General features: G+C 35.1%; 2 protein-coding genes across 2 annotated transcripts in view; one reads left to right on the forward strand and one right to left on the reverse strand.

The window, feature by feature from the left end:
* The window catches only part of LOC116175514 (clarin-3), a 37,922-nt gene extending 29,648 nt beyond the window's left edge, over positions 1-8,274 (reverse strand). Inside the window, exons 1-2 of the mRNA XM_031493674.1 lie at positions 8,260-8,274; positions 7,474-8,197 (exon numbers count right to left, since the gene is read on the reverse strand). Coding sequence (XP_031349534.1) covers positions 7,474-7,693 — 220 coding nt within the window. The 5' untranslated portion in view covers positions 7,694-8,197; positions 8,260-8,274. The remainder of the gene's footprint in view (positions 1-7,473; positions 8,198-8,259) is intronic.
* LOC116175511 (probable cytochrome P450 6a14) lies at positions 2,254-4,037 on the forward strand. Its single transcript, XM_031493672.1, has 3 exons — positions 2,254-3,398; positions 3,447-3,698; positions 3,747-4,037. Exons 1-3 carry the CDS (start codon positions 2,309-2,311, stop codon positions 3,917-3,919), a joined length of 1,515 nt encoding a protein of 504 aa, XP_031349532.1. The 5' UTR covers positions 2,254-2,308; the 3' UTR covers positions 3,920-4,037.
* Positions 8,275-12,921: the final 4,647 nt, after the last annotated feature.

Genomic DNA, 12,921 nt, shown 5'->3' on the forward strand with positions numbered 1-12,921 from the left:
CAACAAATACTAAAGACAATTGGCCTAGATATGCACCTCTTATTATATCTTACCCATAACTTCTTTTATCACACAGAAGACATACGAATATGAAGATCAAGACAATAATTTTACCTCCACTTCTTATACAATGTCGCTTAGTCTGAGAACCACTTTCAGAATAGTATATTGAAAGACAAGTGTTACAATGCGACCTATTGTAATACGACTATCTTGTGGCACGAGTGGCGACGCGAAGCGTAGCCACAAGTGTCCGCAAGATAGAAGTATTACAATAAAGCATTGTAACACGCGTTTTTCATACTATTTTTTCTATTTCGGTGCTTTAATTTAATTAAAAAAATCATTATCAGAAACTATAGGTAACATTAAAACTAACATGTTTTATGTTGGGAACAGTTTTTATGCCGTTAAGTTTTAGGTTGGCAGCGTAGTAAGACTGACATTTTGAAGTTCAAACATGGAAGTACCCAACGAAGTACCTACTTGTACTAACTAGTAACTGCCAACTTAAGAGGTGAGTTACCAAAAAAAAACGACTATAATCACTGTCTTTGTACAACTGTTTTCGGCCGAAAACAGTTGTACAAAATCATCATTGTGACACCGAAATAGAAAAACATTATTTAGTAAACAAGTAAGTAAGAATATTAACCGTTGCCAAATAATGTTCAAGTTTCCAATCAATTAAGTAATACAGAAAATATCTTAAGGGAGTGTCTCTATAAATCTATTTTAAATTCAAATACATTTTACCCCTGTGGTGGGATCCATTACATTATCGCTCAAATTGAAACTAAAAACAAAAAATAGATGGACACTAGGGCAGCTAACAAAAATTCGGTGGCATTGGTGCAAACCGAGGTGGAAAACTCTATTATTACTTGAAGCGACCCCAGCATAACCAACGCACAAGTCACTTTTTGTGGGACGAGTTTTTAAAATTGGCCAAGATTGAGTAGTTTGTAATGTCCCTCACAATATCCTCCCTTAGCAATGGAAAGTCTCTCCCTTTGGCATAAGTTTGTACGAGTTCGAGCCTTAAATTTGAGGTGAGAAATGATATTCTACAATTGTTAAAAAACCCTGTGATTTTCTGACGAATTCCAAATTACAAAGAACTAAATTGTTAAACGGCTAATTAATAGTTAACGTTGCTCTTAGCAACGGGCGCGACAACGTCAACAGTGGAAAAATAACTATTTTTGCGAAAAATATTTTTATTCAATGCATGGTACCAGGTAGGTACGTTACAAAGTTATTATTTTTCAATTAAGCACATTAGAAAATTCGTGAAAGCAACATGTAGAAAAATGAATTACAGCATAATTAAATAAATTACCTACACAAATTGCTTAAACGTAAATACGTAAATTGTTATGGTCATGCATTCACCGCAGCAGTTTAATTTTTTTAATTTTAACCATAACACTATTTAGAACAAATTAAGCCATCACAAAGGCGCAAACCAAGTGAACATACGACGTACTTTCGTGGAGTTTCAAAGCGGATTTTTTACAGGTGACCGTCTATGTGCGAGGACTTAGGACTTAGATCCTGACATGTAGGTATCGTAAAACACCTGGTCTACAAAATCTTCATATGCTCGCGATGAAGAGATTTAACCCGAACTCTTCCTACTGATCAAGGTGTTTTCAAAGCAAAGCCAGTAACCCCCCTAAAACTCGGCAAAAACCCGGTCGATCTTTATACGGTAGGGGGGAGGCACTTTTATGCAAAAAAATTTCTTTGAACTAGACGATATGATATTATGGGCGAGTATCTTCATCATCCGTACACAATTGATTCTTCTGTATCTCAGATTTCGGTTACCTACGAGGTGACCTATGGATTAAGCATGATGAGGTATCAAAGGTTTCAGATGCATATTTCCCAAAAAAACCTGCTGCATTCCAGAATAGTTTTAGGATTACTATTTTAGACATGAACGTTTTCATTTTAAATATCACTTTAAACACTTGTAAAAGTTTCCGGTCGATTAGTGGAATAATGTTAAAGGATTAATTCAATAGACCGATTAAACGTTCTTCCCTTTCTTCCCATCGGTTTTATCTGTTATAATCTATTTTATGCTATTTTTTGCTGAGGAACACAGATTGCTTTTCATGTGATTCGACGCTCTCTAATTAGTACCTAATCATCCTACATTTCAAGATACTCTTATCATTTATAAAATAGTTTATCATTTTAGACTTTGGGCAGGTCGACATAAAAGAAAAATGAGCTGTAGTATTACACTTGGTGCACGCCGACAGTGATTATTCAGTGTAGAAAGTTTACCACTCAAATGGATGTCTCGTTGGGGATTATATCTGTAGCTTTGGCTCTCATTACGCTAATTGCAATTTGGATTAATTCATACCATACGTACTGGGCAAAACGGGGAGTCGAAACGCTACATACGACACCACTAATAGGAAACACGCAAAACATCTGGTTACTAAAGGAACCCATGATGCTCAATTTAAAACGGACGTATGACCACTTTAAAGCGAAAGGTAAAAAATACGCCGGATACTACTTTCTTATGAAGCCTATCTTTGTGCCAATCGATCTGGATTTAATCAAAGCGATTGGTGTTAACGATTTTAATCATTTCACTGATCACATCGGCCAACTGGACGAAAAGGGTGACCCCCTGAGCAACCACCTATTTAACCTAAAGGGAGATCGATGGAAATTTATAAGACCGAAGATCTCAGCTACATTTACGTCGGGAAAATTAAAGGGAATGTTCGACGGTATGCTAAGCTACAGCAAGCAATTGGCCGATTTAATCGACAAAATGGCTGATCGCACCAAAGCGATTGATATCGAGCGCATATCACTACTATACACCTCCGATATCATCATCTACAATGTATTTGGAGTTAAAAGCAGGATGCTTATGGGTGAAGAATTTGAGTTCGAAAGGTGTCTCAAGAAGTTGCACGGTGCAGACTTCAAGAACGCATTGCACAAGTTAATTACTTTCACATTACCCGACTTATATACCGCACTTAGTTTGAAAACTTTTGATAAGAGAATGACAAACTTCTTCATGAATTTTGTTAAACAACATTTAGAGCAACGTTCAAAAAGTAATCTTAAGCAGAAGGATTTTGTTCAACTGTTGCTCGAGTGTGGTTCAACTTCAAACGGAGAAAGTGAACGTCCGTTGAGTTTGGAAGAAATCTGCGGGCAATACCTCGTTTACTTTTTCGCAGGTACCGATACAGTTGCTAGAGCGATATCGTTCACGCTATTTGAGTTATCTCTCAATAAAGACCTCCAAGAGAAGGCTAGAGATGAAATCAAAAGCGTTCGAAAAAATTTCAACGGAGAACTTTGTTACGAGGGAGTACTTAAAATGAAATATTTAGCAAACTGCATCACAGGTATGTGTATAGATAGACACACTTTCCACATCACAGCTTTCATTCCAGAAACACTTAGAAAACACCCTCCTGCAATGATAACTACTCGAGTCTGCACCAAAAAGTACAAAATTCCAGATACCGACGTCACTATAGAGAAGGGAACGTATGTTTTGATACCAATCTACGCTATACATATGGATCCCGAATATTTTCCAAACCCTGAAATCTACGATCCCGATAGATTTTCAGACGGAACCAAAACAAATCCCAACTCCTTTGCATATATGCCCGCAGGTGTCGGTCCCCGGATGTGCCTTGGCAAGTACAATGTGATAACATATTACATTATTAGATGATAATCTTCAGGATTCAAGTTTGGAGTGTTGGAAGCAAGCATCGTATTGTCGCTTCTCCTTTCGCGATTCAAATTCTCTGTCCATCCTGATACGAAAATGCCGCTGAAGTATGACGCTTGGGCCTTTTCTCCACATCCGTCGCCGCCCATAAAACTTGTTGCTGAGAGAATAGATAAGTTATGATGAACGTTACTCTTACACGTAATGCTACAAAATAACGTAATCCAATTTTATTCTGAGATATGATAACAATAATCATGTATATTTGATGCTTTGTAAAATAACAGGTAAACCTTCTGAGGTAACATAAAAGAATGTTTGTACTAGTAAAAAAAACGTGCTCGTCGAAGAACTGGTCTCCAAGTGCGGCCATTTAGGTTAATTTTTTCACTTTTACTTTGGAGACCTTTTATGAATAAGTACACTTTTTAATTTTTATGACCCACAAAGTTCAATCCGATAACTTCATGCTTCTTTTTCTGAAATTCACGTCAAATGTGGTCAAATGTTCTATTAGCTGGGATAGGACACTACTCACAGATGAAACTATCCACAATAATCGATCAGACATTACACAAAAATCCATTTGTATAATAGACACTGCCATTCCCAACACTAAAAACACCACAAATACACTGATATACCTCTCGAACTTAAGGCGCAGTGGAGAATGAAATCTATTGATATAGTTCAAAATATTCTTAGTGCTACCGGAGTTATTCCTCGAGTTATTCCAAAGACAATACACCACAATTTACAACTATTAGGTTTACATAGAAACACATACAAACATTTACAAAAAGCAGTCATTATCAACACACGTCATATTGTTCGTAAATTCCTAAACATAACACAAGATACTACATAATCAACCCAAACGCAAAAAGGATTTTTTTTATTGATATCGTTGGCTCTTGTGACCATCAATAGCTATTTTGGTATAAGTATGAATTACAATACTATTCCTATATTTCCTTTAATTATTATTATTTATAAAATTATAAAATTTAGAGCTCGACAAAACTTGACCTGACGAACGACGTACACACGAACACTAAACGTTATTTGATTTTAATCCGTGCGAATAGTTAACCAGAATAGACCTGAGTTCTGACAACTCGTCTGACAAGAAACACCGACCATAATAATAATAATAACAATGGGCTTTATTGTCTTTTCCTGTCGCGCAATATATAAAAGATACACAGAATAGATAAAACAAACAAAGCATAGGAAAAGACAACCTTTAGGCGCAGTTCAAAACATGTTTGTTCTTCCACTGAACCTCAGTTAGAATAGAAAGAATCAAAAAATACATATCAGAATATAACAAAAAAAAAACTTAAATTAAAAAAAAACAATTTTTCATTCAAGATTCATGAACACCTACACGAATCACATTAGGATTTGTCACTGATGATTGTCACTAATCGTTACACGCTGTTTTTCATTTAAAAGGAGCTTAGATTGAATTTTGAAATTTTTATTTGAACACATTTTGAGGTATAAAGGTACTTCATTAAATAATCTAGCTATTTGAAAAGAAAAGGACGTTTCGAAAATAACGGTCTTATGAGTTGGAGGAGCGATGCCACCTTTATACCTCAGGTTTAGATTATACACATCCGTCTTGTAGACAATTTTACCTGAAAGGTAAGAAGGGGTTGACCCCCTTAAATATTACCGAAACTAATAATATATCTCTTCTAAATACGAAAAAGATGCCCTTTCTATCAAAACTGTGCATTTTTCCAAAAGGTGGTATTTTTGAGATCCAATTAAAAAAGCGAGGATTTTTCACTCTTAGCTTTAGTTTTTCTGTGGCAAGGTACAACTATATTTTGACATTTCCGTGCCACTTTTGAAGTATAAGGAACGAATTTCGACGAAATAGCGAGGTTATTAGTCAAGTGAAATTAGCTCCAAAATTAGTCTAAGCTGGATGCTGTCATTTCACTCAACGAAACCAGGTGTACCTATTAGTAAAAAAAATCCACTGAATCTGAAAATCCGAGTGAAAATCATAGTCCCCCTGGCCGGAAACCCCCGGAATATTGTTATACACAATAAACGAAGAAAAAATAGGAAAATATTTCTTTTCGAATTTGACTTCAATTATCTCGTTAACTTAATTGCTCTGAGGGGAAAAATAAAGAGAGATGAATTTGTTTAGGATTGAATTTTCCAAAAAGATACAGTTGGCCCGGGACGTTCATTTTCAAATGTTATTGTCTTTTAAGGAAAAATATTTAAAAAAATATTGCGTAAAATCGTCTTTTAGTACAAATTTCCACAGGAGATTCGTGCTTCTCATTTAGTCCATAATTTTGTTTTGCTATTCATTTTTAATTGACTGTGGTTCTTAATGCGCAACTAATTATCACATAATTAGCGGTTATTTTTGGATACATAAGTTTTTTTTCTGTTGGTTGAAGGGGACGGTGCTACTTAATGAAAATGATTTAATAAGCAAGTAGTTTAGCATTCAATTAATCGCGGTAAGGCAATTTACCCTTATAAGTGGATGATACCGCAAACAGCTGGAGCAATTAATTCAAAACTTGCAATTTAACGGTTAATACATTAATCAATTAACTAATACAGATAATATCTTAAAAATGCCGTTGTCGCCATACTTTCCTGGGGTGGTGTCTTTAAAACCATTCCCAGTATAACCAACGTCATTTTTTTCTTGTCTGATCCTACCTCATGACAAGAATCCCTTTGAGTTTTTAAAACTATCCAAGATTGAGTTTTTTTTTAATATCCCCCCTCCCAATGAAAAATCTCTCCCTTTGTTTGATCTTGATCTTGATAGTATCCGACTCAATAATCAAACTTTTCATCACAAAAAAATTAGTCCATTCGTGCTGATGGGCTTACAGTGATTTTCGTGAATAATGCACCTTTAAGACGTCTTTGAACCTGCTAACTTATCTGTTGGAGATCTACGCTGGTATTATTTTTTACATTGGAACAGCTTGCCATGAGAAATAAATTTTTGGCGAACTGTTACCCTACAAACCAAAATGCCTTGTCTTAATCGAAGGTTCCGAAAGGGATGGGCTCGGGGATGGGTAAATGCAAGTGGTAAGAGAAAGTTCTCAAATATTCGTTACCTAATTTCAAATTTGCAGTTATGAGATCGAAGGTGAAAATATTAGATAATGTATGTGAAACTAATTTCGCCGCCTCCAAGGTTGTGAGAATGTGATTGTCACAGTTCTCTTAATATGTTTTTCAAACATTTTTAAGACGTCACTCTGACGATACAGTACTTTTATATAATATGTTTATTAGCTATAGTTTTTGTACAAAAGATCATAAGAATGAGCTTGCCAAAAGCAAAATACATCAATAGGCCGTCAATTACTAAGAATTTCTGCACGATCTCTATGCATTAATCCTTCTCCTTGCCTTTTCATTGCTTAAAAGTGACTTTCTGCCAAAAAATATGCGTGTTATTACATGAAACTGTTACCTCGTCAACAAATTAACAGTAAAGTTTAGTGCTTAACTTTTTTACTAATTTTCGGCTTATAAATGAATTGACTCGTCCATTTTTCCAGTTATTGTTTAAAACTTGTTCATATACATGAGCAATAGGTAAGGAATTTAAAGACTTTCGGGATTAGTAATCATCAGATTTGGTTTGAGCAAAACCGTTCGTTTCTGATTTAATAGTGTCATTATTATATAAATTAAACAATAAGTGGTTATAATAATCCTTTTCTCACCGTCAATTTCATAAGATCTCCATCCATACGCAACGTTCAGTTCCTTTTTCCCTTCGAAAAGGCCGAATTGTATTTTTCCATCGGATTCGAGAGGATTTGTAGTTCTTTTGGCTCGGGCACTAACCCACTGTTTTGTACCTAAACTTGCAACTAGTAACACAATAGCAAAACACGAACCAAAAAAGGTCACGAAAATCATTCCTCTTTTAAAAACGTGCATTTTTATCACATCACATTTCACACAATTTTACTTTCTAGTTTTGAGTAATACATTTATATTTAGATAAGTAGTGAAAGGTTAGCTAGAAACGCATTTTTAAAGTATGTACAAAGATTCTTTTTTGTTTTTATTTAACGATATGCAAAGTTTGCTTGACCACTCAACGTAGCAGAGTTCCTGTAGTAATGCAGCGTTAAAATTACTGGTAGAGCGTTAGAATTTCTCATCATCACGCCTGTGAATTTTTGATTTTCATTATAGTTAAACCGGAATTCGATCACCTTGACATTTTATGCGTTTCTTGAACGATTTGCATTATTACCCAATGAATTTTGCACTAATTACACCATCACCTGAAATCTACTGAAACTCCCTAATGCACTTGATACACTATTGATTGAGTATTTCAGCGCTACTGACTGAAACAACACGCGACGAGAGCAGGTGAAAATTCTTTAAGTGGGATGATTTTTTAGGAGAGAGATACGTAACCGATATGCCCACCTGGAGGTAGAAATGACTATGTTAAAGTAGGTACCTTGCGTTGGTATAAAAGTCGTTTTTACCTGTAGTCTACTGCTGAACATGTTAGTGTAAAATGGCGAAGGTATCCGAACGTGCTTCCGTTACTTCTAACTTTTTATGGTTTATTTCCATATGTTTACCTGAATATGAATAAGCAATTTTCTAATGTAAATTAAAAAGTTAATGAAAGTGTAGGATGAAAAAGATTTAAATCGGTTTTGCTGCGTACAGTTCTGTAAATTCATTCTGCATCAATTTTATACTACATTTAATTGGTTCTCATGCTTTAAATCATTATTACCTATTAATTGTAAGCGCAAAGGTGGCAGTTCCTTGCACTTGGACCAACATCTGACTCTTCAAAACTTCTGAACCGAAGACAAATTGGACAAATATTCTCCGACGCTTTTCTACTTTTCCAAATTTGGAGGAACCAAAATTACACAAGAAAATGCTTATATTTGAGGTTATTCTTTTGAGACCTGTAAATCGAGTATCTAGGTATCCGCAATTTCAGCAATTTATTGAATTCATCGGCAGGTTTAACACATATATAACAATCAAGTCGACTTTGAATTATTGCACCACATTTTGCAACAAGCCATTTTGCTCAAATGATTGCTTTTAAGAATAGTTACCAGAACCTCCGGCGTTTAGGCTCTATGCACACTTGGGCCTTTTCAAGCTGGGTGCAAGCTGCGAGCATGCCGCGTGCGTGGAACAGGAATTCACCCCTTGGTTAGTGCTCGTCTGTTAAAAGGAGGGCTCCGTTTCTCTCTTTCCAGATCTTTGGACAGACGAAAGAAATTCTTTTTTTATCCTGTCATAGTACAGGTGTCCACCAAAAACAAGTCAAAAAACAATGGTATACAATTATGTTCACAGAAACAGTTTCCAGTAACAGCAGAAATTGGTCAGAGTCAAACAGTGATTGTGTATTAGTGATTTTTTCTAAATTGCTTCGTGTAAAAACTTGAATATCCATTTGAATTATTTATCATATGACACCCTGTATCCTTCAAACGACTCGCTCAACTTTGAAGAATAAACTATTGGGTTCCATGTTTGAATTGGTTTGTTTCATGTCTTAAACCATTGTATTTTTTAAATTTAAATTTTTGTTGTATAAATAAACATTTGTAAACCTCAATTATTATACTTTGCTTTCTTTATAAGTATGTGTTTACAAAAAGAGTCAAAATCTAAGGAGTGCGATCCGGGACTGTGCATTGTGCAAGTCTCCCAGCTAGATTAGAGGATTTAAACGCATCAAAAATGATATTAATATTCCAATGGATCACCGCGTAACCTTTGGCAAAGAGCTTACCTAATTAATAATAATAATATAAACAATTATCAATCGCGACCGCCTCATCATACAACGATAACTCATATTATTGATTATAGCCTCATCATTCCATCTCTCTGTTATTCTAGAACTAGATACAAAACGACGAGAAGAAACGGCGTGGACGTAATAGCGGAGACAAATTGTTCGAATCCCTTTTTGCGGGAGAGTTTACGTTCTGAGACTCAAGGCATTTCTTCGTTAAATCTCATCCTGGTTACCTACTGCCGTATACGAAATTGCTTTGACAATGAACAAAATCACAAATAAACAATGAAATAGGTATATACTTTAACTTTAAAATATAGATACTGTCACATCCCTCATTTCCAACAGCTCCCTTAAGAATACTAAAGAAATTACACGAAATTACCATATTCAGTAAATTTCCATTAGTTCCACATAATTATTGTTAAATTGTTTAAAATTGCCCATGAAATTATCACGTTTGCCCTTCTTGTATTTCATTTATATAAAAATTAACATAATGCGATAATGTTTATTAGTGCCTTACTTAATCCTAAATGCCCTCATAAAATTATCATGTCACACATTCTCCAAATTTGTGGATTAATTACCATTAAATTAAGTAAAAACGGTCACCAAATATTTGATTCGCCTCCCATAAATTAAGTACAGCAGTGAAGAATTACAATAATTTCCCTTTTTTATTTGTTCTCTAATTAGTCTGAATCTGAATTAAGTATCAATCGTAAAAAATTGTCGCATTCACTTTTCTCATTCACTAAATTTTGATACATGTCATAATTAACCGTAAATTAAGCACTAAAATCCTTAAAATGATCATGGAAAATTTAAAAAATTGAAAGCATGGATATCAGATGGTTTATGTATTACCATTAGTTAGTTTATTATTTATTATACAAGACGATAAAAGGATATTTTAACCATTAAGTGCACGATGTTAATTCACGAAATAGTTAGTTTCCCTTTATCCTTGTGTATACTACAAAATTTTATTTTATAGCAGAAGCCATAAAAAGCATTGTAAGGCATCTGACCATTCTTAATTTAATTTAGACGTCAAAAATAGCAAGCTTAGGTTCTGCCGGCACGTTCCTTCCCATAGAAAGAGCATTGTCATAGGTTCTGAACTTTAGTTTATATCGTGCTCCGCGTTCCATATGAAATAAGAATGATAGATGTCATTAGAATGAACAATCATCTATTTCACTGTATCTACCCTTGCGGCTAAAGTGATTGCTTTATTTAACCGTACGGATTAAGAGCGGCTTGGGCTACTCAACCAAACCTATTCTAAAAATAAAGGGCATTATGTGTAATATATTAAAGAATGGCTGCAATCCTGCAACAACGTTTGTGTTATATGCAATTCAAAAGCAAAAAAATAAAAAATGGAATTCATTTATAGAAAAAGCATTTTAAAACATTGATATGCACAAAAATTTTGAAAAACACTATACATTGTTTTTCTGGAAACATTCCTAAATAGTGTGGGACTGTGGGAAATTATGATTTGAGTTAAGCTATGAAAATTGGCACATATGCTCTTTGGCCCTTCATCTTAAAGATACGAATTGGCGCCACGCTCATTTGACCTTAGAACGTGGCAACGTCGTTTTAAGGGAACTTTTACGCGAACACCCTGCCCTGGTTTACCGCAAGTGTGGTGCATTCTTTACGAAGAAACAAGCTGAACAGAATGGAAATTGATCATAGTTTTACATGCTTAGGGTCGAGTTAATTTTTGCAACAAACCCTTATAAATGATCTTACCCCTCCCCCTCCACTCCCCAAAAAAATAAATATAAAGTCTATTGTGCAATTAGCATCAGATCAACGACAAAGTGGCGAGCATCAAGCCAGAAACTGGATTTTGTGTGGGTATCCGGGGTTGGAGTAGAGTCAGGGATTAATAACCCCTGGGTTTAGTCATCCACTACTTTATCCCTAATTAGCAGTTAATAATAACTTACACGTTTTGCGCATGGCGAGAGGCTATAGATAGTCCAGTCATATAAACCGTAAATGACGTAACTGCACTCGAAAAAGTAGAAAAACCGGGCTCAGATTATACCCCTGAGTGCCACAAAAACTTGATGATTTCATTACTAACCTTTGTCGCTAATTATGCAAGTTTGGAGCTAAACCACTAAAAAATCAAAGAAATATAGAAATTAGTTACTTAGGGCCTGGGTGAGTTAGCAACCCCTACCCATATGGGCCTCCCTGTTACTAGTGATCGACCCCAAATATTCTAAACGTGTTTAAAAAATGGTCCAAACAGAGGTAAATCAGCGTGATGCCACGTCGGAACTTTGAGCATACGTGCCAATTTTTATTACCAAAAAGGCCTTAATCACCCAGACTAAAACTTGATAATAAATAATAATAGCAGCTAATGACTTCAGTAGTCGATGCTCAAATGAAACAAACAAAAATAATACTCGTAATAATAATTGGCTATCAATCTTTGGTTCTTTGAATAAATAAATTCCCTTCTCGTGTTAAAATTTTCTACAAAAGTCACGCATAGGTGGGTACATGTGTAGCAATAATTATCAATTTTATCTTTTGTGTTACACGAAATATTTTTGTTTCTTTGATATAGATTATGTTTATGTTATCTATAAACAACCGTCCAATCAGGGGCGGACTCGCACGGGGGGGGGGGGGGCGATTGCCACCTAGCCTGTAGATCATAATGGCCCGTTGGAAATTTATAAGTATGTGCTGTATTTAGTTTCTTGCACTATTAATAAATTATTAACACGTTTCTCTAATTGGGGTTGATGTTAGGTTGTTAAAAAATTCTGTTTTAATTGAAGTGTTTTACAATGAATTTTTTGTCGAGGCGACGCACCTCGTGTGGATTGTATATTTTGTTACTTTTAATTATCAGCTGCAATTTAAAAAAAACTGTATGGTAATTGATTTTCGAGAAAGGAGTACTTTAAAATGTTTTTGTGGTGCCCCTCAGAGCTAACCCCCCCCCCTCGCCACCTTCATTACTACACTAATACTTTAATGGCCCGTAAGTACCCAGTCCGCCCCTGTGTATAACCTTCCTTTTTTACCAAAATTCAACTACACCAAAATTTCTCGGGAAAACACTTTTTCTTATTAATTTGGGTTGGGTGCGTAGGATCCAAATCAATTCGTACTTTTTCGATCAGACTTCTCAATCAAAAGTTATAGACTAGAAACCAATTTCGAAAAAAAATTCAAAGGGCTGTAACTTTTGAACTAGTAGCCCAATCTTGGAACTGTTTGAAATTATGGATTCTACAGGCCACATTCTATAAGAAAATTGTTTTCCGGGTCGATCTGAAACAATTTTTATTTCGGGGTTCAAAAAAAGGCAGTGTTTAAC

The sequence above is a fragment of the Photinus pyralis genome, unplaced genomic scaffold (assembly GCF_008802855.1).
Source record: "Photinus pyralis isolate 1611_PpyrPB1 unplaced genomic scaffold, Ppyr1.3 Ppyr1.4_LG7, whole genome shotgun sequence".
In the NCBI taxonomy this organism is placed as follows: domain Eukaryota; kingdom Metazoa; phylum Arthropoda; class Insecta; order Coleoptera; family Lampyridae; genus Photinus; species Photinus pyralis.